This window comes from Schistocerca piceifrons, chromosome 2 (assembly GCF_021461385.2).
Source record: "Schistocerca piceifrons isolate TAMUIC-IGC-003096 chromosome 2, iqSchPice1.1, whole genome shotgun sequence".
Taxonomy (NCBI): Eukaryota; Metazoa; Arthropoda; class Insecta; order Orthoptera; family Acrididae; genus Schistocerca; species Schistocerca piceifrons.
The window spans coordinates 467033688-467059219 of record NC_060139.1 but is presented as its reverse complement, the minus strand read 5'-3'; the positions used below and the strand labels follow the sequence as shown (position 1 = coordinate 467059219).

Here is a 25532-nt window from a genome sequence, read left to right as displayed (position 1 = left end):
ATTCCAGGTGTATCTTTGTGCCATATTTTGATGATCTTATCTATATCAGATTGAAAAGGAATGGAGATATCCCATCATCTCCTGTTACGTCTGCTTTTATTTCAGATTCAGAGATTTCACCCATAAATTTTGCTTTAGGCATTGTTCATTGTTGGATTAAATTACTTATTTTATTATCCATACCATACTTATGTAATATATAAAACAGTCAAGTCATACACTTTTTTTTTAATTTTTAAATCAAACATGGCCACGTGTACTGCTGTAGTATTATCTTGAGGATCCAGAACCATCCTGCCCATGATCAGTTTTGTTAAAAATTAAAAAAATCCTGTTACTCATTCATCTTCCATTCCATCTGCTGCTTCTATTCTATCTGATAAGGAAGGCACAAGATAATACTTTGCAGGCAACCAGGCAACTGATAGAAGAGAAATGCCTCAATAATTGCTCAGGTACATCTTATCACCTTTTTGTGTAGAGACTGAATCAAAGTAGTATTCTAATCTGTTGGTATAATTTTGCTTTCCCACACAAGGTGTGATAAAAAAAGTAATAGTTATTTATGTTTTCCTTAAAGAATTTTCATCAACATCAACTTGTCCCCTTCAAAGTAATCTCCCTCAAACATAATACACTCATGCCAGCACTTTTTCCAATCTTGGAAACTCTTCTGGGACTCACTTCCCATTACAGTGTTCAACTGCTTCAGCAATTCTGTTTTCAACTTATCAATAGTGGCAAAACAATGTCCTTTCATGGTTCTCTTCAGCCTCAAGAACAGAAAGAAGTTTCTGGAGTCATGGCCAGAGAATACTATGGCTGAGGCAACACAATTACAAGCAAGCATTGAAGTGTGAGTGGGAGCATTGTCATGATGCAGTTTCCATGAATGGTTTTGCCACAATTCTCATTGTGTTCTATGGACTGCTTCATGCATATATGTGTAACTTCCAGGTAGTAGTCCTTACAGACCGTCTGCTCATAAGGCAGGAACTCATGATGCACTATCCCATTTTAATCAAGAACAACACTAAGAAGAACCTTCACAAGTGATCAAACTTGTCGAATTTTTTTCTGTCTTGGCTCTTCAGAGAGTTTCCATAGAGATGATTGGGCCTTGGTTTTGATGTCACACCCATAAATCCATGTTTCATCACCTTTTATAATGTTCTTTAGAAGTTCTGCATTGGTGTTAACTTCATTCAGCAATTTCTGAGCAATGTTTACTCAGTGTCATTTTTGGTTGAAATTCAACAATTTCAGAACAAAATTTGCTGCTACATGTCTCATGCCCACAACATACGAGAAAACTGCTCAGCATGAGCCAAAGGATATGCTGATAACATCAGCAACCTCTCTGATGGTGATATGGCAATTTTCCAGAACCATTTTTTTTACTTCTTCCACATTGTCATGTGCTAGGGCATTCAAGACCATCGTCACCTTCACCATCTTCTCGGTCCTCTTTGAAACGTTTATACCACTCATAAACTCTTGTCTTACTCATAGCAGATTCACTAAAAGCCACAGTCAACATTTAGAGTGTGGTGCTGCATTTTATTCCATTTTTCAAGCAAAATTTAATGCAAATTCTTTGATCCATCTTTTTCAAATGTAAAAGTTCACCAAGCACTTGAAAACATGTATAATCTTTTAGACCATCAACAATAAACTAAACATTAAAACCAGTTGAAAATGCAGACATGCATCAGGAACATGTGTACCACAATAAAAACAATAAAAAAAATTAAAAAAGAAAACTTGAAAATCTGTTGAACAAAGCTCACAAAATTAATAAATTCCTGTTACTTTTTGATCACACCTTGTATATTAAAAATAATAGTCTGTCAGTCACGAGTCTGCCTCCAATCATGAGCATCTCAGTAATTGAACAATCTCTTCCCCCCCACGTGCTTTGCTGTCTTTGAAGTGGCACAGCGGGTCGGCAAAAATGTGGAAATGCCAAAAACACAACACTTTACCATGCCTAATATGGTGCCAGAAAACACTGGCATTCAAAACAAGTTCCATCTGTTATTATTCTAAACCACTTCCAGTCATCTAGGCAGAAGAAATATAGGTCCTCTATGGTTTTCAAGTGAATCTGATACCATTCTTCCTACAAAATAGTAGCATACTCAAATAAGGATGATGGGAGATGGACAGCAATCATGCACTATTCTCTCCCAAGTAGACTGCAAAGACTCAATAACATGGAGATCTGGTGACTCCAGTGGCCAAGAGAGATGCGATAACTCATCTTTCTGCTTACAAAACCAGTCCTGGACAACGTAAGCTGTGTAAACTGGGGCCAAGACATCTTAGAACCCAGCATTACCACTGGGCAAAAACATTGTACCATGGGATGGACCTGATCAACCAAAATAGTCACATAACTGTTGGCAGTAATGCTACCTTGCGAAGTGCCCTTGGGGCCCATGGAATACCATGATATGGCTGCCTGAATCATCTCTGAATCCCTGACATGTTTCACTCTTGGAATGTAACTTAGCCACAAGTTAAACACAGTGTGCAACCAGACTCATCCAACCAAATGACTTTCGTCCACTGGTCCACAGTCTAGATTTTATGGCTTTGGCACCACATTTTCCTGTCATGGGCATGTGCATCACTGATGTATGGTTTTGGAATTCCATCTCACCCAGCAATTAGCAGCTTATGGAGCTCCCCTTGTGTTGTTTTGGTGCTGACAGGGTTCATGATTGCGATGTTCAGTTCTACAGTGACTTCTACAGCTGTTATCTTCTTATTTTTTGTCACAGTTATTTTCAATGACTGTCTGTCACAACCATCCAACACACACTTTCATCCGAATTGTGAATTAGCAGATGACGTTTTTCCGCTTTCCCTGTATGAGGTATAAATCTGTGATATAGTGCCTTGTGAAATCCCAAACACTTCAGCTACCTTGATTACAGAAGCACCCATCACACAAGTTCCAACAATCTGTCCACATTCAAAATCACTTAACTTTGACATAATGCACTCACAACTACACAGAACATTGTTCTTACCATGACTGACACTTTGCAATGTATTGAGGGCATTGCACAGGTGCCATCTGCAGTCAAAAGCATCTGGATTTAGTTCAAGCATGCATTTCTTGTGGTGTTTCTACCTTTTTGGCCAACTCCGGAATATGATAACATTTGCATTTAGCTTCAAGCATGCATTTTTCACAATGTTTCCATATTTTTGTCCAACCCCTGCATATGATATTATGTATCTCATCACATGTCGGTGGAACCGAGACTTGGTTCAGGATAGATCCATCAAATTACAAGGTTTCTATTGGAGTTTCACAGTTGTGTAGTTTCCCAAAGTAATGCTTCCAAATGTCGCAATTAGCCTTGTGTTTGTATTGAATGTTCTGTCTGAGCAAGAGAAATACACACTTTGTGGTTTGCAGTTCGCTAATTCCCCCCTAAAATTCATGTTGAAATTTTGTGTGTATTTCTTTCTTAAATCATTGTCAACTTTCTCCAATCTACTGAAGTGCCATGTGCACTTACACTGTCTGTTTTAGATTTTTCCTCCATATTTCTAAGAAGTCTTGCCACTTCTCTGCACTCGGGTGACCATTAAGTCTTGGCACTTGACTGCATTTGGGTGACTATTCCAATTTTTGCATATGTCCAGGGTCATTCACATTCTGGGTGGTCCACTAGCTATGTTTACACTTTTGTGAAAGTATTCTGAATTTGCTTGTTGGTTCTTGAATGGTCTCAAGAAATGCATTCCATGACAGTATCATTGTTTGCAGTAATTGTATAAATTCCTGTCGTGTTCTTTTAAATACTCTGGATCAATGTAGTTCTGATATTTTTCTCCAGCTAGGTCTGAAGCAGGTTTTGATTTGAGAGAGATCGTGGTTGGATTCTGTATAACCCTTACAGACTTGTATATTCATAATTCACACGGAAAATTTTCTAGCGATTGTAGCGATTGCTACGGGGTCAATCTGGTATTCATCTCCACAGTTCATTGGTGGTTTTCAGGTGAACATTTTCTGTGGGGGCTTCTTATGGTGTGTGGCTGCTAGTTCAAGGCTGGCCATTCTACATGTATTTATTAGGTACTGTACATTGGAATCTGGCTTCTATTGTGCTGAGAAAAGCCCGATGAAATGTCTGTAATCCTGTTCTCTTTTGATTTATGCAATGAAATTAGGATCTTATCATGGAGCTGAGGGTTCTCTGAGAGTGTATGTCCAAGTTGTGAACATAACTTTTCAACTTTTTTGGCCAGGTTGATTGTGTTGTGTTGGCAGAATAGCCAACACCGTGTTACTAGTGGAGGCCGAAATGTACGAGTTTTAGCTCACGCATGCTGGCATGAGGAGGGAAGGACTATACTGACGTAATGTCTGGGACATGACAAGGAATTAGAATTCAGAAAGCGGACCTAATTAGTTTGATACTTAACTTTAATCCATTAATGATGAGCGTTGCTCTTGATGGTATATGATTCACAATATTGTCTGTTCAGAATTCATTCTAATTACTGAATATGGCGTCTTGCTAGGTTGTAGCAAATGACGTAGCTGAAGGCTATGCTAAACTATCATCTCTGCAAATGAGAGCGTATGTAGGCAGTGAACCATCGCTAGCAAAGTCGGCTGTACAACTGGGGTGAGTGCTAGGGAGTCTCTCTAGACTAGACCTACCATGTGCTGGTGCTCGGTCTGCAATCACTGATAGTGGCGACACGTGGGTCCAATGTATACTAACGGACCACGGCCGATTTAAAGGCTACCACCTAGCAAGTGTGATGTCTGGCGGTGACACCACAGATTGTTCACCGGAGCATGTGCATTCACTAGCGCATAGGTTTCACTGATACATTTAATTATGAGAAGAAAGGCATATTCTGAAGACAATGTGAAATCTATCACTGAGCAATGAATCCTATTACACACCATGAATGCAACAGTACACTTAGTTAAATGACTATTATTGTGTCTAACTACAGGTTTCCCTTTGCATATGTGATATTGCCCTGAATTAAGGAATTTATAATCATGAAAACATATTTCTTGTGCTGCAAGGAATAAGTGTTGTTATTAATATTACTGCTTACATCGAAGCAAGTAGCTGAAACAAGGAATGCCGTGAGTTCAGTTTTCCCATCTTACTTAAAACAATGCTAAGGAATTAAGGGTCCACCTTAAAATATATTCATCTATTCACAGTCTCTGCTGCTTTATTTTTTAGATAACTTCAATATTTTTATTAAAAAACTGTTATTGCAAGTGTTAACCAAAACCTGCACGTATCGCATTGCGTGCTCTATATACTTGCTTCCACGACAAGAAGGTAACCAAACACTGAACAGTCTTACATGCCAGAGAAATACACAACATAATCTCATACAAGTCACAGCCTCAGTTTGGCTTGTATGAGGTATTCCACACCTACTTACAAACATGATGGATTGGTTCCATATTTATCTTGAAAACACAAAAAAACAACAGATTAAAATAATAAAACTATAGAACATAATTTGCATGTTTCACAAATAGATATCATGCATACAGTTTCCTCCATGTAAATGCTATGGTGAGATTGTGGGCATCTTCCGACAAAAATCATTGCTACAGGCTGTAATATGTAAAGACATCAGTATTTCAAGTCAATACAAACAGAGCAAAAGCATTAGTTACCTGATATCAAACAACAGTTTCACAACTCATTTAACCTAGTTATTTGTAAAGGAAGCTGCTCATATGAATACAGTAAAATTGCAAAAAACTGGACTTACAGTCATTAGGCTCAGTGACAGCAAGCTCTCCTTGGTGAACATAGAGTAGTCCATGTGGTCCTACAGTTTTTGTTGGAATCTCCAAAAATTTCTCCGACTGTTCTCTTATCTCAGGATTAGTCTGTAGAAATGCATGTAAGTTAGGCGGAGGTGCATTTTGTACAACTCCATTGAACACAAGTACCATATTTTCATTAAGTAATGAATAACAAAAAGGAGAAGTTTTTCCAGGTTAAAAATCTGTAATCGCACTGAATCACTGCAGCATCTGCAAAAGAAATATAATACAAATATTAGCTTCATCAATAAATAAGAAGCTGGAGTAAACACGACAAATCACATAATCACCAACTGAAAGGCAGAAGTAAGTGAACAATGAATTTAGTGCCAGTATCATAATCTGTCCGGGGGGGGAAAAAAAAAACACACACACACACACAAGCCCTTTACAAAAGTCACTATAGTTACCAAATAATTGTTTATTTACACAAGTATCTGTGTAGCTCAGAGGGTAAGACACAGGCTACAAATCAAATATCTGGGGTTTGATCCCCTGTCAGTCCTACGATTTTTTCTAACACTTGTCACTTTCTTCACCTCTGGCAATGATTTGTTAATGTGACAAGTGACACACTGCAACATGATTGAGAATCACTAGAATAATGCCTTGTGCAGTACATTAGCATCCGGACCAACTTTTATGTTATGTAAATCTTTACTTACTAACCTGCCTTGAATTGCATAAAACTTGGTGTAGCTATTTACAACCAAGCATTAAAGGTGATGGTATGGAGAGAGGGGTTACACTGCTTAGGAGGGAATACCAGTAGCCCTCAGTCTGTTCACAAATGGGGCCATCAGATAAACAGAACTATTCAATCAAATGGGTGCACAAATGTAATTCCTCTTGCAGTTTTGACTAACACATGTCACTATCAGGGCTCTGATTTTCTTAAATTTACCGTAAAATGAGATTTATCTTATAATGCTTCCACAGTTATTTTTAGTCAGCCATTTAGTTCCAAGAAAAGCACTAAGACCCCTTGTGACACCCTTAATGTGTTTTCCTGCCGTGTGGCTATAAAACCTTATCGCCTAGTATGAATAAAGAGAGATGGAGGATTAATATTCTGCAATAGGTAACTTTCAATAAAGGATACTGCAGCAGAGGGAAAACTTATTTGCTATAACTTCAGAGTTTGTTTACACAGGCTTTGTATAAACAGAGTGAACACTCCCAGAAATAAAAATGAAACAAAAATTAATGCTTTAAAGTTTGTCATTGGTACTCTAACCTCTTTACATCAGATGATGAAATTCCAAAACTTGTTCTTCATTCACAAGTCAGAAAATGAGGTGACTTTAAGTACACTTAATTAAAATACTTATATTTTACTGACAAAAATTTACACTAGTCACTGATGGAATACAGTAATGTTAATTTACAAAATTCCAACTGACACACAGGAATCTGATGATAAATAGTGTTGTATACATGGCTCAAGAGGTATGCAACAATACCATGAGAGGCTGCCACCACACCCCAGGTGCCTTCTCTGTTTAGAGCAACCATTTCTAGATGGTGTTTGCCAACAGGGACTATCTTTCTGGTTCCACCTCACATCCCTTGGCATGTCATATTCATCCACCAATAGTGTTGCCTATCACCAGAGACAGCACTGTCAACAATGGACTGCTTTGCTTCTGCCTGGTACTGGCATGCATGGAGATCCTTTCGCCAACAGGCACAAAAGTCAACACAACGCGGATACCCTCTCAGTTCTGCATTCCAGCCATTCTAACAATAGCAGGATTTCCTGCAACTGCTCAAATGGCTCTGAGCATTATGGGACTTAACATCTGAGTCCATCAGTCCCCTAGAACATAGAACTACTTAAACCTAACTAACCTAAGGACATCACACACATCCATGCCCGAGGCAGGATTCAAACCTGCGACCGTAGTGGTCGCGCGGTTCCAGACTGAAGCGCCTAGAATGGGTCGGCCACAACGGCTGGCCCTGCAACTGCTCTACTGAGCACAGTTCCATGAGTTCCATTCAGAAGACTACAGTTCCAATTTAGCACTTGTTATTTACAGAGTAAGACAAGTGTCTGCATAAGTGCTTTCTGTCATAGTGCCTAAATCAAAGACTTTCAAGACACTGCAAAGTTATCTACGTGTCATTGTATTACGTATACAATGTCAAGTGCCACACATCAAAATGTTACAAAGTTGAATACAATTTTGTATCATAACTATTAATAAATGTTATTGGCTAATATAACAACAACAAAAAATCAATTATTGATAATATAATGTAAATGGATAGATAAAAAAATCTACTCAGCAAGCGGTGGCAGGGGGACACACACACAAAAGGATTTAACTTTTACAAGCTTTCGGAGTCAGTGGCTCCTTCTTCTGGCAGAAGAGTTGAAGGGGAAGGAAGAGCGGTGATGGAAATGACAGGGGAGGTTAAGGAAAAAACCACACTACACGTGACTGAGAAACTCTCTGAATTCTAGAGTCTGTACCAAGTGACTGATGATAATTCATTTTAATATTCTCCTACACACTGGCAGCTACTACACAGTTGTAATTATTTGGGTTGATGCAATCCTCCCCTAGTTTCAGAAGAGCTGCCATGCCTGCTTCCCTCCCTGAATCAGAGTGATGACTGGCAGACCATCTTCCATTGAAAATCATGACAATGTAGTCCATACATGCAGGATTTGAGTGCCTAACATCTCCTAGCGAACCTTATCTGGCCCTGGTACTGTCCTGTGAGCTACAGGTAAGGCAATCCCTAACTCCCTTGTACACAAGAGTGAGAGTTGACCTATTCAGTTGTTAGTGGCATTAATGGCCAGCAGTTACTTACCTGTTAATCCACATTTGTGTTTTGTTTTGGGACCAGACTGCCATTCCGTGTTATTTGATTGCAATATTTACTTATTATTTAATCTACAGCTTATGTGGTTCGCATAGGTCCACTGTCTTATGTGCCTATTTCAGTGCATGTTTTAACTTTCCTATTAATCCTCTCCACAGACTCTTTGTTGATGATTTGAAATGGTTAACAGATTGTAAGAATTCCTGGCATAGCTGCTTTCTCCTCTCTCTGATCATGTGTCTAGTGTTTGCTCTCACTTTTTGAAAATTGCAAGATTGCCAGAAGATTGTACACAATGGAATTATCACAGAGCTGTCTGCCTGCCACTGGTGGCTGACTAGCACTTTTTACTTCATCATGGGATAAGGTGTCTACCAGGTTTAACAAGCAACTTCGAAATGGGCACATTGGCAGCTCTGTGGACAACATTGGTGACAAGTACTACCATGTCTTTGTTATTCATTTGGAATTCAAATAAAGCAATTTTGCAGTAAAGTATCTGTTAAGGAAGCTTGTTGGTTGGTGTTGCTGTGTCTGGAAGATGGATCCAAATGGGAAAATGATCCTTAAAGTGCAAATTCTTTATAACTTCTCAAAGAACATTATTAGCTAGCACAGGTGAGCAAAATGAGAGGACAATGGGTGAAGATGATCCAGCTGCAACACTGAAGCATATCACGTTTGCTGCATTAAGGAGGGAGATAATGTCCGATGAGACAAATATCTACCTGGCTTCTGGCACATATGTTCGTAAAGACCCACTGCATGTGAAGTGCGAAGAATCTACACAGGGCAAGAAGGGGTAGGGGAGTTCATGGGTGAGGTTCTTGAGGATGTTATATCAACAGGATAATGAAGTGGAGAATACAGGGAACAAACAGTTAATTTCAGTGGTGTGAATACTTGAAAAGACGTTACCCAGACAACCGCTACGGTCGCAGGTTCGAATCCTGCCTCGGGCATGGATGTGTGTGATGTCCTTAGGTTAGTTAGGTTTAATTAGTTCTAAGTTCTAGACGACTGATGACCTTAGAAGTTAAGTCACATAGTGCTCAGAGCCATTTGAACCAGCCATTACCCAGAGAAGAGTAGTTAGGGTAACAGGTACAGAATGGTATGTGTCCTTACAGACAGGTTTGCCAACAACATCCGAAATATTAATAAAATTAAAGAAATGGTTGTCAGATGGTTTAAAATGAGTGTCTTGTTTAAGCAGACACAGAAGCCTATCTTATGGCAGAAGCTCTAGTTAATCCATATGTGTTCTTAGACAATTCACACCTCATTCCAGGATAGGAACCATTTATTTCAACTAATTTTCTTTCCTTTTTCTTTCTTCTTTGATATTAATTCTGAAATAACATTTGAAATGTAGGAGGTGTTTCCAAGTCATAAGTATGTTTCTATTTGCATGGCTGATTCAGCATCATAATGTATACTTGCATTCTCCTATCTTATAGTTTCAAGGGCACTTTTTTATTTTTTCATTTGTCAGTATGTTTGTTTCAGTTATTCGGTTTGCTTGTGAGAATTGTATCACACTGTGCCTCTGACCCTGCTTTGGATGTCTGATTCTGTAGCTTGTTGGTGACTTCTATTGATATTGGTTTGGAGGTAGCTGCAGACTTTTAACCATCAGCACTGTTGAATACACACTAACCCATTAGGACCTGAATTTATTTTTACTTGATTTTTTATTTATTTATTTATTTATTCATTACTGTCTTAACAGGGCATAAGTTACACAACATAATTGTTTTTACAAAAGTCATTACCACTTTTTGAGAGATATTAGATGTTACCATATGGCAATGGTAGCTGCTTTTACTACCCAAATTTATATGAATTACAGCTTCAACACTGAAAGTTCTTATTACATATACAACTTCTGTGTGAATTTATTATAAGCTTTTGATCATACAATTGGTATTTTATAACACAATACAAATCATAACAATACACGGCTAAAAGAATCAGATACTTCAACCTAGCATTACTGTACACGAAACAGAATAAGACAATCTATACACAATCCCACAATACACTTGGAACACATTATTCCACAGTGCATTTACAGTCCTTGTGAGCACACCTCTTCTTCTTCTTTCCCTTTCTCTGTTGATTGAATCTGATATATGACTATCAGAAAATGCCCTTCATGCAGATCTTCCAGCTGCTTTGGGTAAAGCTTGGCATTTCTGCAAGTACGCTGCTGCTACATCGCCCTTGAATTCCAGGTGAGAAATACTTTGGTTTCTTCCTTTATTACACAAAATTCAACTCTTCTGTATGGTGACAGCTAACATCCATGTAAAGATAGACCAGTACCATTTCTTGTTTCTCATTCCAATAAGGTTGCACACTAGACTCTTATCCATCTAATCAGCACCTCCCATGCATGTATTATATTTGGCTACCAATTTTGGTCTGGGAATCATTATATTTCACTTTTTTGGTTGCAAAAATCTCCTAACTTGGTCAACTTCTTGAGCATCACATGAAGATGAGATCATTGTGACAATTGCATTGTCCAGCCACTGCACATACAATAACCTCGCATTCTTCTCTATAGCTGTATCAAAATGTCAGCAATATTTCTTGGAAAATGATTTTTTGTTTTCCAGTGGACATTCTTTTGGAGGTCTGTTTTCTGTGATTGTGCCGATGGCAGAGTATTCACAGTACTTGAGAAATGAAAACAGAGATGCGCCAGAAAATGGATTGTCCATGTAGAAGATGTAGCAAAGTTTTCTGTTTACTTCAGGAATTTCATCTAATAAAACAAGTAAGGAACCTGTCGACTTGGCAAAAAACTGCTCAAAGACTGCATTTCCTTTAGGACCTTTTCACTGATACAGTCCACAATTTACCAAATATCCATCTTTGGTGTTGAGGCTCCAAATCTTATAGCCATATCTAATGGGCTTACCACGGATGAATTGTTTGCATATGTGGCAACCGAAGTACTTCACCACAAATTCATCATTTACTATTTATGACAGGTGTTCCTTGGGTGTGAAATTCTCAATGCAGTGCTCCTTCAACATCCCCATAACTAGATGGATTTTCCGTGCCTTGTCATTTTCATCCATCTTACTGTTACCTGCACAGCGCAGACACCTACATATTTGTAGAAATCTCTCTCTCTTCTCACAGACTGAGACACATCCAAGTTTTTCATGTCATCTTCTGAGTCCCATTAGATCCTTTTAGAAGGTAACTGTTGTTGTGGTCTTCGGTCCAGAGACTAGTTTGATGCAGCTCCCCATGCTACTCTATCCTGAGCAAGCTTCATCATCTCCCAGTATCTACTGCAACCTACATTCTTCTGAATCTGTTTAGTGTCTTCATCTCTTGGTCTCCCTCTACGATTTTTACCCTCCACGCTGCCCTCCAACACTACACTGCTGATCCCTTGATGCCTCAGAACATGTCCTACCATCCGATCCCTTCATCTAGTCAAGTTGTGCCACAAATTTCTCTTCTTCCCTACTCTATTCAATACCTCCTCATTAGTTATGTGATCTACCCATCTAATCTTCAGCATTCTTCTGTAGCACCACATTTTGAAAGCTTCTATTCTCTTCATGTCTAAACTATTTATTGTCCACATTTTACTTCCATACATGGCTACATTCCACACAAATACTTTCAGAAATGACTTCCTGACACTTAAATCTATACTCGATGTTAACAAATTTCTCTTCTTCAGAAACACTTTCCTTGCCATTGCCAGTCTACATTTTATATCCTGTCTACTTTGACCATCATCAGTTATTTTGCTCCCCAAATAGCAAAATTCCTTTACTACTTTAAGCGTCTCATTTCCTTATCTAATTTCCTCAGCATCACTTGATTTAATTCGACTACATTCCATTATCCTCGTTTTGCTTTTGTTGATGTTCATTTTATGTCCTCCTATAACCACTAACATACAAAATAGAGACGAAACCCTGTATCTTGCTGCTGTAATTTTTGGATCAGACTGACAATTGAGAAATAATGAATGACACTTTATTTCTTTCACCAAATGATCAATAAAATCCTGGTCAATAAAAAGTTCAAATATATCAATAATCGAAATGTTTTCATACCTCTGGTAGTCAGGTTTTGGAAACATAGAAGAATTTTGAACGTCAAAGTCAGCGCCTTTCTCCCAGCACCACCCATATGTATCTCTATCAGAAGACCAGTCCACAGTATTGCCCAATAATAAGGTAGATATTACTTCGGCTTTGGTACACTTGGATGTTGTGCAGCTGGTTCAGGTACAATTGGATCCTGTGCAGCTTTCATTGACTGTGCTGGCGGGTCATGGTCCTCATAATCAACACTGATTCTTTCATTATTTGGCAACCTTATTTCAACATTACCTCGTAACTGACAAGAGACAGGTTTTCTACTAATCTATAACAATATGGAATAAAATAACAAATCAAAGTGGTCAGTATCAGTAAATAGACAATTCACAACAAAAAAATGGTTCAAATGGCTCTGAGCACTATGGGACTTAACATCTAAGGTCATCAGTCCCCTAGAACTTAGAACTACTTAAACCTAACTAACCTAAGAACATCACACACATCCATGCCCTAGGCAGGATTCGAACCTGCGACCGTTGCAGTCGCGCAATTCCAGACTGAAGCGCCTAGAACCGCTCGGCCACTCCGGCCGGCTAATTCACAACAAACCGGTGCTATACCTACTTGCCCACCAAAATCTTCATTTCCTGAATCTTCATTTGGATCTGGCAACTCAACAAACACAACACCTTCAACATCATTATTATAAAGAATTTCCAGCACCTCAGCAAGCAAGAAACTCTTCCAAAACAAAAAAGGGAAAATTTGTCCTTTTAGCGAGTAAATGCGCCTAGTGTTGCTATATGCACAAATGGCCCAACTCAAAGTAATTTATTTCACAACACGCAATAATTTTCAAAGAATATATATTTGTGTATTACAGCTAACCACACTAAAAAACAAAATCATATTTAATATGTTATTGTGTACACTGTACTAACTCAAAATTATACTCTATTTTTCTTCCTCGTCCAGAAAATGACAAATTCCAACACTGCATACGTCACAACTTTTGAATGTATTGTTAAAATTGTTGCATTGTAGTGATTTTCACAGTCTTGTGAAATGGAAGCAAGTGCTGATAACTTCTCGTTTCACTCACGTCACAGAAACAAAGTTTTTTAAAAAGTGTAACAAGCAATGTCAGAAGGTACTGCACGGTGCTAACGGGTTAATCCATATTTGTAGTTAGACACTGGACTCGCATTCGGGAGGACGACGGTTCAATCCCGCGTCCGGCCATCCTGATTTAGGTTTTCCGTGATTTCCCTCAATCACTCCAGGCAAATGCCGGGATGGTTCCTCTGAAAGGGCACGGCCGACTTCCTTCCCCATCCTTCCCTAATCCGATGAGACCGATGACCACGCTGTCTGGTCTCCTTCCCCAAAAACAACCAACCAACCATATTTGTATGACTGTTGATATGGTTGCACTAACTTTTTATATAGTTTTCTGTAGAGAAAACAGGAGGTTGGTAGGTCTTTATAACCTTTTTACACATTTAGATACAAAATTATATTGATTACTTTAATTTTGTCAATTTTTTTCTCTCCTGAAAACATTGTACAGTTTCTCCTCCAAACTGAGTGGTCACATGGACAATCGCCATGGAAAGCGTTCCTGTTCTGTGAGAATCTTTCGTGCATTTCCCATTTGTTGCATTGCTTTAGCACACTAATGCTGCATGACAATATCTCTGGTGACACAAATGTTTTCTGAGTACCATACCGCATTCATAATGTTACAAAGCAGTACTGGAGAAACCAATGTTCCAGACTTGATTTTAGTGGCCTTCTTCTGGGTCTGCCCCTGTAGCCATGGCCGAAATGTTGGTTTCTCCAGTATAGTTTTTTACATTACGAAGCCGTACAATACTCAGGAAACTTGTATGTGAACTGACTCTGGCCGCAAAAGCCTACACAGTTATAATATCTATTGTATTTGTAACAGCTCAAAGTGTTGGGTGCATAGGTACATAAAATAGCAATGAAATTACCAAATAATTCTGTCGAGGTCAGAAAGGGACAAGTTAACCAAAATTTAAAATACAGGTGGCAGTCTTCCACAGCACACTGTTCACTCTCTTCATCACTTTTATTACAACTTGCACATGCCATTACACCCCCCCCCCCCTCCAGATTTTCCATGTTTCAGCTAAAATAAGCCAATTTTGGTCTCACCACCTTCTTCTCAGCCTATCCACACATTTTCTCCTCAAGGTTTTGTGTTCACATATTGTTGGTTTTCTAATTCGGATCACAAAGGAACATTGTCATGTCACCAGGTCTTATTAAGCATTTATGTAGGCACTAAACAGCAAATGAGAGAAAGCACACCTCTGCCTAACTTTGTGGTTTATGTCTATCTCTGATGAAAGCTACTTCCAGTGTCTCTGTTGATTCTGTTATAATTATTAAGGTGGTAATCCATTTGGTAATCATTTGGATCAAGTATCTTTAATAGCTTCTTTTCTATATTATCTCCCACAACTTCATCCAACCAACATGCTCAACTGCTTTTCCCACATCCAAGAAAAACTTCCTGTCTTTTTTTGAGTCACCTTTTTCATTGGAAAAACAGTGTCACTACAGGGATGGGCTTTACACATCCCTATTTGTTCCTTAATCAAAATAGCTTCAATAATATTTTCCGGCATTCAATTTATTATTTTTCATATACATTGTAAGATAAATTTAAAAGATTGATAATCATGTAACCCCAGTCATCAGATACTTCATACTTTCTGTATGGTTAAAAATATATATATACATTTTAAGGAATTCTGTGCCGTTCTTTTTTTTTTTTGTTCTTTGGCTTTGCCAATTTCTGTTGAATTTTTGTGGTGCCACTCTCTTTCTTTCTCTTTGTAATGGGTATCGTCTGGCATTATCCAAATTTAAAGATATGCCATTCCCTACTGTTCAGAATTTCTTTATGATTACTCAGTGACAATGTAGATAGCGGGACTGCCAGCAGTCTGATACTTCTGCTGACTATCTGATAAATCATTTAAATATGGTAATGGAAATCATTGGTGGAATATAAATGTCAGAGGGACTAAAGGTAACAATTCACCATGCAGCTGAGGCACTGACAGGAAAATAAACAACACAGAGAATATTGCTCGATATCAGATGGCACCTACTCTCAACCCTTTGCCACAGGGATCACATCCTCTGCAAAAAAACCTCAGTGCAAAACCTGCCCAACAACCCCCCCCCCCCCCCCCCCCCCTCCTCAGCACATGCTACTCCAGTCACAGGGAGCTATGAAAGCAGTCATATCATGCACCAGCTTGGCTGTAGCTCCTTTACAGCATTTTATATGTGCATGACTGTTGTTCCAAATCAATGGCCACCGCCAAACTGTGACCAACAGCAAAGTTCACCACTCAGTAACACAACACACTGCTGAGTATAACATGCTTGATTTCAATGGCTGCTTCACAGTCCAAGCCATCTAGATCCTTCCCTCCAACACCAGCTTGAATTGTCCCTGCAACACACACTTCAGTCCCATAATCCTCCTTGTCTCAATCTCTTCTAGATATTTCCTCACACCTATCTCATCCTCTGCCCCATGACATTAAACTCACTCATCTTGGACTTACACCCTCATCTCCACAGTCTCTCTCTTTCCCTGTTGTCCCTCTCCCTCCAATCCACATCACTATGTGGAGTGCACAATTCCCATGCACATTTTGCTTCTCCCCCTCAGTCATGATCCACCCCTTCTCAACCCTCCCTGCCAGTCCCCACCTGCTTTCTCACCTCATCCACTCCCTCTGACACAGCCCTTCGCCTCAGGTGATGTGCAGTGCCGGCACAGTTTAGAAGAGCATGTGTATACATGTGTGTCTATATTCTATTAGCTATGACAAAGGTTTCATCCAAAAGTTAATAATATTCTCAGTCTTTTTCATGTGCCTATCAATGACTCAATGCCTCAACTATACAGCGAGTTGATGAAACAGTTATGAATATAGAGAATGTTAGTGATTTTATTATACTCTTTTGGGACTTATAAAATGCTATTTCTGTTTCTGTTGAACATTCCCCAACAGAATATATACTGGGTTCAAAAATTCTTGCACTGTAAACTTTCAGTTTTATTTGGGATTGTCATAGACTTTCAACTCAAACTGCCAGTGTTTGTGCATGACCCCCCAGATTTAGTATAACTTTGGGATATACAGTCATTCATCTCGAGTGCAGCCCCACTGTGAATGCTGTTTCCAGGCCTGGATCAACTGGATGAGACTCGTGCATGGTAGAAAGCTGCTTTGTCTTCAGCTGAATGACTGGAAGCTGTTGCAAGCAAATGTGTCAGGTGAACCATCCCAAAAACACACTTGCAATTCTCAAAGTATATGTATTATATACTCTCACACATATTATTCCTCCTCCAGAAAGGACTGTGGTGCAACATGGCCACCCACTTGACTGCATGGGCTGTCAGTTACATGACTCTATATGAGGGAAGCAGTGTAAGGGGGAGAGCCATGGGTCCAACATTCATCCCACCCACTGTAAAGACGAGAGGAGATCTTTGTCCCCTCTCATCCTCATAACAGGTAGGTCCCTCTTATTTTGTGGCCCTCCTTACCTTTATAACCTTCCCCAAAGGAAGATCAAATTTCATGTTTAAATTTACCAGTGTATCAGACCCATGGCTGTTAATAAATATACAATCTATGCACAGCTGATTCATTCCCCGTACTGCAAACTAGTGTATGTATATTGCACTGTATGACCAAGCAGAATTTGTTTAAGAGATACTGGTAAAAGCTTCTGACAATGAACTGTTCATCAACATCCCATCTAGTTGTTCACCCAAGAACCAATGACAGAGATGCTTCCTCCCAGTGGAATTCAAAACGTTGTTAAACCATCAAGTTTACAATAATTTTATCACATATTAGACATCACAGTTAAGATGACAGGATGATGATGATGATGATGATGATGATGATGATAATAATAATGATGACAACAACAGTACCAACACTGCTAATAGTAGCATGAGCCTAAATTAGGAGCTTTGCAATTACTTATATCTTTTACAGACTGTTGGCCTTGCTCAGCCTGAGAAGTGACAGATGTGCTATGAGCAGTTAACTGCAAGAAGCCAAAGTGAAAGCAGCAGAAAGATGGAATATTTTGTGGCAATAAATTGAAGTAATTGTGAAAAATCATAACATGAATATAACTATGGAATGATTGATGTACTCAGGAAAAAGGAGTCATAATCACAAAAGTTTACAACGCTGTCTTTAGCACAAAAAGGGGTGCACAATGCTGCACCAAAAGTTTTGGTCATTTATCCAGTGATGTGAAATGTCTGACAGAGAGCAAAGTAAAATTTGAAACCAAACTAAAAACGTTTGTCCTCGACAACTCCTATTCCACAGAAGAATTTCTACTATTATTAAAGGTGGTAAACAGGAATTATTAACTCTCAGCTGTATATTTAAAAACACAAAATAAAATAAACTTATACATGTTTGGCATGTAGCCATATTTACAATGTAATTTGTAATGTGAATGTAAAATGATTCGTTTCAGCTCATTTTCTGACAGTCTTTTTGTTGTGCCTATCTGCGACTCAGCATCTCTACTATATGGTGAGTAGTGACTATTTGTTCATAATATTGTAACTAACAAGATATATGCCTCGTAATAAGAGTAATTTTGTGGCTCGTAATACTCAGCTGAAATCACTGTTCGAACAGTTCAGTTACTGCAGCCAATATTATTATTATTATTATTATTATTATTATTATTATTATTATTATTATTCTTTTTCACTACACTATTAACTGTAGCTGAGCTCCTTATCATGACATCCCACCTGTTGCTTCCCAATTCATAACTAAACTAACGTGTTTCAACCTAACCCAGAATTGTGCCTTCCTCTGCAGATCAACATATCGAAACAAACTCCATTCCAAAAAAGTACAATAAGACAATGGGGGCTGGGCTGTTTTGAGGAAAGAGACCAAACTGCGAGGTCATCGGTCTCATAGGTTTAGGGAAGGACGGGGAAGGAAGTCGGCCGTGCCCTTTCAAAGGAACCATCCCGGCATTTGCCTGGAGCGATTTTAGGGAAATCACGGAAAACCTAAATCAGGATGGCCGGACGCGGGATTGAACCGTCGTCCTCCCGAATGCGAGTCCAGTGTGCTAACCACTGCGCCACCTCGCTCGGTAAAGACAATGAAACCATAGCTGTGGCAGTTTAAGGTAACCTTTCGTGGTCCAATGTACCATGAATAATTGTGTAGCACATCAAATGGTTTCTACCGTGGAGCTTTAAATATGTTGCCTCTTTTCTTGTCTATCATTGGATACCTAAAACTATCTTTCCATACACTATGCAAAACAGATGCATTGCATGAAAATCTTCCTAGTTATCAGTGACCCTGTTCCAGATTTAACCCTAACAGTTGTCTGTAGCATACAGTATGTCAGAGAAGTAATTTGCATAGTTTGATTTCCTATAGAAACCATTGTGATATTACGATCACCTTATGGCGAATATTTTGTATAGCACAGTGTTGGGTTGAAATGAATGTGACTGTCTGTTCTTTTGAAAGACAGCATCAGCAATTGTCCATGTGGCATGAAGTAAATCATGGGACGTTGGTATTACATCGTACACTTAAACTGTTTTCATTCTGTGAAAGAGAGGCGTTTGCTTACATTTGTATGGGATTTCATAAGTAGCTTGTCAATGTCCGATATGAGGTAACTCTCAACAGCACTCCCTTCTGGTATGCCTGAAGTTACTTTTTTATCTGAAGATTTATCTCCACTGAGAATGTTGTGCTGTGTTCTGTTTGCTAAAAACTCTTCAGTCCAATGACAGAGCTGGTCTAATGTTCCATACACTAATTTTTTTTCATTAGTTGGAAGGGGGGAACTGTATCGGATGTCTTCCAGAAGACAGTGCTAGTATCCACTGCTTTCTGGGTCTTTTGGATGAACAGAGTGAGCTGGTTTCCATACAGTCACTGTTTTTTGAACTCATGTTGACTCCTACAAAGGAGATTTTTAGTCTCCAGAAATCTTATAACATGTGAGCATAAAACATGTTACAAAATTCTAAAGCAGGCAGACACCTGAGATAAAGGCCTATAGGTATGTGACTCTTCTTGAAAGCTGAAATGTGTAGTACCTCTTTCCAGGTATTGGAGTGCTTCACTTCCCCAGCGGCCTACAGAATACTGTTATTAGAAGAGGTCCAAGTTCTTTTGCATACTCTATGTAAAACATAATGGCATTCCATCAGGTCCAGCAAATTTTTCTCTGTTGAGTGCTTTCAGTTGCTTTTCTATCCCATAATGAGCGGGGTGACACAGTGGTTAGCACACTGGGCTCACATTTGGGAGGACAGCAGTTTGAATACCCGTCCAGCTACGCAGATTTAGATTATTCATGATTTCCTTGTATCACTTCAGGCAAATACCAGGATGGTTCTTTTGAAAAGGGCACAACCAATTAGCTTCACAAATTTCTCTTAACCCCAGCTTGTGCCCCCATCTCTAATAACCATGCTATCAACTCAAATCTTCCTTCTTTCTATCCCACACTCACTTAGTTGATACCTATCATTTTGATGAACATGTGAAGATTTAAAGGAGGAATTAAAGTGCAACCGTCCTCACTAAAACAATTTTAGAAAATGATGTCTATTATTTTTGCTTTCTCTATCATACTCTGTTTCAATGTCATTACCACAGCAGGTCTTTCCTGACCCTCCCAACTTTGCTTGGCACATATCTGTCTCAAGAGTACTGTACTTGAACTTTGCTAACTCATGCTCAACACTGTCCGTGCTGGAAGCGAACTTCTCATTTCGACCACTCAGGTAATCTGAAATCTGTTTCTCGACCTTCTTGTTAAGCAAGAATATCTTTCTACCTTTCTCACATTCCTTTTTACAGTCATATTCAATGGTGTTGTAATCAACTGAGTCAAAAAGTTCAAGCCTGTTGGTTAGTAGAAGATCTGATTAGTTGCTCAAGGTAATTGTTGGATAAGGCATTTGGAACAATTTCAGGATTCCCAGTCCCTACCATCCACACTAACCAAAACGACCTTGCTGTTGTGGTACTGCGAACAGCTGAAAGCAAGGGGAAACTATAGCCATAATTTTTCCCGAGGGCATGCAGCTTTACTGTATGATTAAATGATGATGGCGTCCTCTTGGGTCAAATATTCCGGAGGTAAAATAGTCCCCCATTCGGATCTCCAGGCGGGGACTACTCAAGAGGATGTTGTTATCAAGAGAAAGAAAACTGGCATTCTACGGGTCGGAGCATGGAACGTCAGATCCCTTAATCGGGCAAGTAGGTCAGAAAATTTAAAAAGGGAAATGGATAGGTTAAAGTTAGATATAGTGGGAATTAGTGAAGTTCGGTGGCAGGAGGAACAAGACTTTTGGTCAAGCGAATACAGGGTTATAAACACAAAATCAAATAAGGGTAATGCAGGAGTAGGTTTAATAATGAATAAAAAAATAGGAGTGCGGGTAAGCTACTACAAACAGCATAGCGAACGCATTATTGTGGCCAAGATAGACACGAAACCCAAACCTACTACAGTAGTACAAGTTTATATGCCAACTAGCTCTGCAGATGATGAAGAAATTGATGAAATGTATGATGAGATAAAAGAAATTATTCAGATAGTGAAGGGAGACGAAAATTTAATAATCATGGGTGACTGGAATTTGAGAGTAGGAAAAGGAAGAGAAGGAAACATAGTAGGTGAATATGGATTGGGGCTAAGAAATGAAAGAGGAAGCCGCCTGGTAGAATTTTACATAGAGCATAACTTAACCATAGCTAACGCTTGGTTCAAGAATCATAAAAGAAGGTTGTATACATGGAAGAACCCTGGAGATACTAAAAGGTTTCAGATAGATTATATAATGGTAAGACAGAGATTTAGGAACCAGGTTTTAAATTGTAAGACATTTCCAGGGGCAGATGTGGACTCTGACCACAATCTATTGGTTATGAACTGTAGATTAAAACTGAAGAAACTGCAAAAAGGTGGCAATTTAAGAAGATGGGACCTGGATAAACTGAAAGAACCAGAGGTTGTACAGAGTTTCAGGGAGAGCATAACGGAACAATTGACAGGAATGGGGGAAAGAAATACAGTAGAAGAAGAATGGGTAGCTTTGAGGAATGAAATAGTGAAGGCAGCAGAGGATGAAGTAGGTAAAAAGATGAGGGCTAGTAGAAATCCTTGGGTAACAGAAGATATACTGAATTTAACTGATGAAAGGAGAAAATACAAAAATGCAGTAAGTGAAGCAGGCAACAAGGAATATAAACGTCTCAAAAATGAGAACGACAGGAAGTGCAAAATCGCTAAGCAGGGATGGCTAGAGGACAAATGTAAGGTTGTAGAGGCTTATCTCACGAGGGGTAAGATAGATACTGACTACAGGAAAATTAAAGAGACCTTTGGAGAAAAGAGAACCACTTGCATGAATATCAAGAGCTCAGATGGAAACCCAGTTCTAAGCAAAGAAGGGAAAGATGGAAGGAGTATATAGAGGTCTATACAGGGGCGATGTTCTTGAGGACAATATTATGGAAATGGAAGAGGAGGCAGATGAAGATGAAATGGGAGATATGATAATGCGTTAAGAGTTTGACAGAGCACTGAAAGACCTAAGTAGAAACAAGGTCCCGGGAGTAGACAACATTCCATTAAAACTACTGACAGCCTTGGGAGAGCCAGTCCTGACAAAACTCTACCATCTGGTGAGAAAGACCTATGAGACAGGCGAAATGCCCTCAGACTTCAAGAAGAATATAATAATTCCAATCTCAAAGAAAGCAGGTGTTGACAGATGTGAAAATTACTGAACTATCAGTTTAATAAGTCACAGCTGCAAAATACTAATGCGAATTCTTTACAGACGAATGGAAAAACTGGTAGAAGCGGACCTCGGGGAAGATCAGTTTGGATTCCGTAGAAATGTTGGAACACGTGAGGCAATACTGACCCTACGACTTATCTTAGAAGAAAGATTAAGGAAAGGCAAACCTACGTTTCTAGCATTTGTAGACTTAGAGAAAGCTTTTGACAATGTTGACTGGAATACTCTCTTTCAAATTCTGAAGGTGGCAGGGGTAAAATACAGGGAGCAAAAGGCTATTTACAATTTGTACAGAAAGCAGATGGCAGTTATAAGAGTCGAGGGACATGAAAGGGAAGCAGTGGTTGGGAAGGGAGTGAGACCGGGCTGTAGCCTCTCCCTCTGTATATTGAGCAAGCAGTAAAGGAAACAAAAGAAAAGTTTGGAGTAGGTATTAAAATCTATGGAGAAGAAATAAAAACTTTGAGGTTCGCCGATGACATTGTAATTCTATCAGAGACGGCAAAGGACTTGGAAGAGCAGTTGAACGGAATGGACAGTGTCTTGAAAGGAGGGTATAAGATGAACATCAACAAAAGCAAAACGAGGATATGGAATGTAGTCGAATTAAGTCGGGTGATGCTGAGGGAATTAGATTAGGAAATGAGACACTTAAAGTAGTAAATGAGTTTTGCTATTTGGGGAGCAAAATAACTTATGATGGTCGAAGTAGAGAGGATATAAAATGTAGACTGGCAATGGCAAGGAAAGCGTTTCTGAAGAAGAGAAATTTGTTAACATCAAGTATTGATTTAAGTGTTAGGAAGTCGTTTCTGAAAGTATTTGTAAGGAGTGTAGCCATGTATGGAAGTGAAACATGGACAATAAATAGTTTAAACAAGAAGAGAATACAAGCTTTCGAAATGTGGTGCTACAGAAGAATGCTGAAGATTAGATGGGTAGATCACATAAGTAATGATGAGGTATTGAATAGAATTGGGGAGAAGAGGAGTTTGTGGCACAACTTGACTAGAAGAAGGGATCAGTTGGTAGGACATGCTCTGAGGCATCAAGGGATCACCAATTTAGTATTGGAGGGCAGCGGGGAAGGTAAAAATCGTAGAGGGAGACCAATAGATGAATACACTAAGCAGATTCAGAAGGATGTAGGCTGCAGTAGATACTGGGAGATGAAGAAGCTTGCACAGGATAGAGTAGCATGGAGAGCTACATCAAACCAGTCGCAGGACTGAAGACCACAACAACAACAACAACCATCCACCTCAGTCACTTGAGCCTTCCAATCTGTAGCTGGTAAGTTGCAATCTCTACCTAATACTATAACATGGCCAAGAAATTTACATGAAATATTCTCCAAATTTCCATTCCAAAGTGCAGTCACTACTGCACCTGTGGCACCCGGCCCATAAAAACATCTGATGACCGTGTTTGATATGACACTTCCCTGCACATTAAAACTGTGTGCCGGACCAGGACACTAAACAGGAACTTTTGTCATTCATGGGCAAGTGCTCTACTGGCTGCGCTAACCAAGCGTGACACACGACAGGTCTTCACAATTTTAGTTCTGCCAGTATCCCATCTCCTACCTCCCAAATTCCACAGAGATTTCACTGCATAATGTAAAAGACTAGTACTCCTGGAAGAAAGGATATTTTGGAGATATGGCTTAGCTACAGTCTGGAGGATGTTTCTGGCTTGAATTTAGAATTTCATTGCTATTAACACCCAGTTTCAGACAGGTTTCTGTCCATACTGCTAGGAGGCATTGTTACCATTTATAAGTGAGACAAGTTCTGGGACCTTCCTAAAGACACTCCTGCAATAAATTAATATTGTATAAACATTATGTTTTTTCCAGTCTGCAGTGATAAATGCTACCCTCTTCAATTAAGGGGGTTATAGTCTTCCCTTCTGAAACCAAAATGTATGTTATCTTAAGGATTTCTCTACCCTAAAAATCTACTGTGCACACGATAAGACTGCGCCTGTCTTAGTTGTAGCTTCCTGTATGTAGTGCATGCCGGAACTATTAAGGAGGGACCTACAATTATCCACCTGATAGCAAAGATCAAGAAATCCACATCCAAGATCATTACAGAATCATCTGAGCCTCTGATTTATGGCTTTCATTTGGCTCCAAAACAGAGGACCATGAGTTGTTCTGGGAACAATGCTTCTGCCTTGTGAGCAAGGGTAACTGCCTTCAACAGAGCAGCCAGAGCAGGTACCAAGGATGGTCTCTGAACCCAAGCAGCTGCCAATGTGAGCTGATATTTTCAGCTGTGTGTGCACCCAGTGCACTCATCTGCCGCCAGCTGTGCCTCCTCCACATCTTAGGTCTGACCACCCAGCAAATTGAGCGGACACTGACCTCCTTTCCTGACCTGCATGTTACTTCCCTAAGGGGCTCCTGCACTCGCCTAACATTAGAGCATCCAAGGACAAGCAGTCCCACCCTTTGCACTTGCTTGGACCTTTCAGAAAGATCGGACACAGTAACAATACACAAGACACCTCGTGGCAGCTCAGGTGTACTTTCAGCAGTGGGCAATACCTCAAACCTGTTTCTAAGGCACAAGGAGACAGCTGTGTGGCCAACACCTCCCACGCAACGATTTGGGATGCTGCCACTGTTCACCACTCACCTTCAAGTATAGTAAGAGTTGATGGGCTGGAATGTGCAACTCAGAAGACACCGCAACATCAGCGATCACAGGCAGCACTATAGCCTGCAGACACGCCTCAGTATTCTTCTAAGGTGCCCCAATGCCATCACGCTCAGAACTACAGTGTGAAACCTATCGACTGTGGCCAGCACTGCTTCCAGTTGTTTATGGACAGTAGGCAATTCCCCCTGCATCCGTAC

General features: G+C 39.5%; 1 protein-coding gene across 3 annotated transcripts in view; it reads right to left on the bottom strand.

Annotated features, from left to right (window-relative positions):
* LOC124777049 (protein N-terminal asparagine amidohydrolase-like) overlaps positions 1–25532 on the bottom strand; it is a 137641-nt gene that overhangs the window by 93739 nt on the left and 18370 nt on the right. For 2 of the 3 annotated variants that reach the window (XM_047252317.1, XM_047252319.1), the window contains exon 2: positions 5785–6052. In XM_047252317.1, the coding sequence (XP_047108273.1) occupies positions 5785–5971 (187 nt within the window). In that variant the 5' untranslated portion in view covers positions 5972–6052. Of the gene's footprint in view, positions 1–5784; positions 6053–12774; positions 13088–25532 lie in introns of all 3 variants that reach the window. The other variant, XM_047252318.1, reaches the window with a different exon arrangement.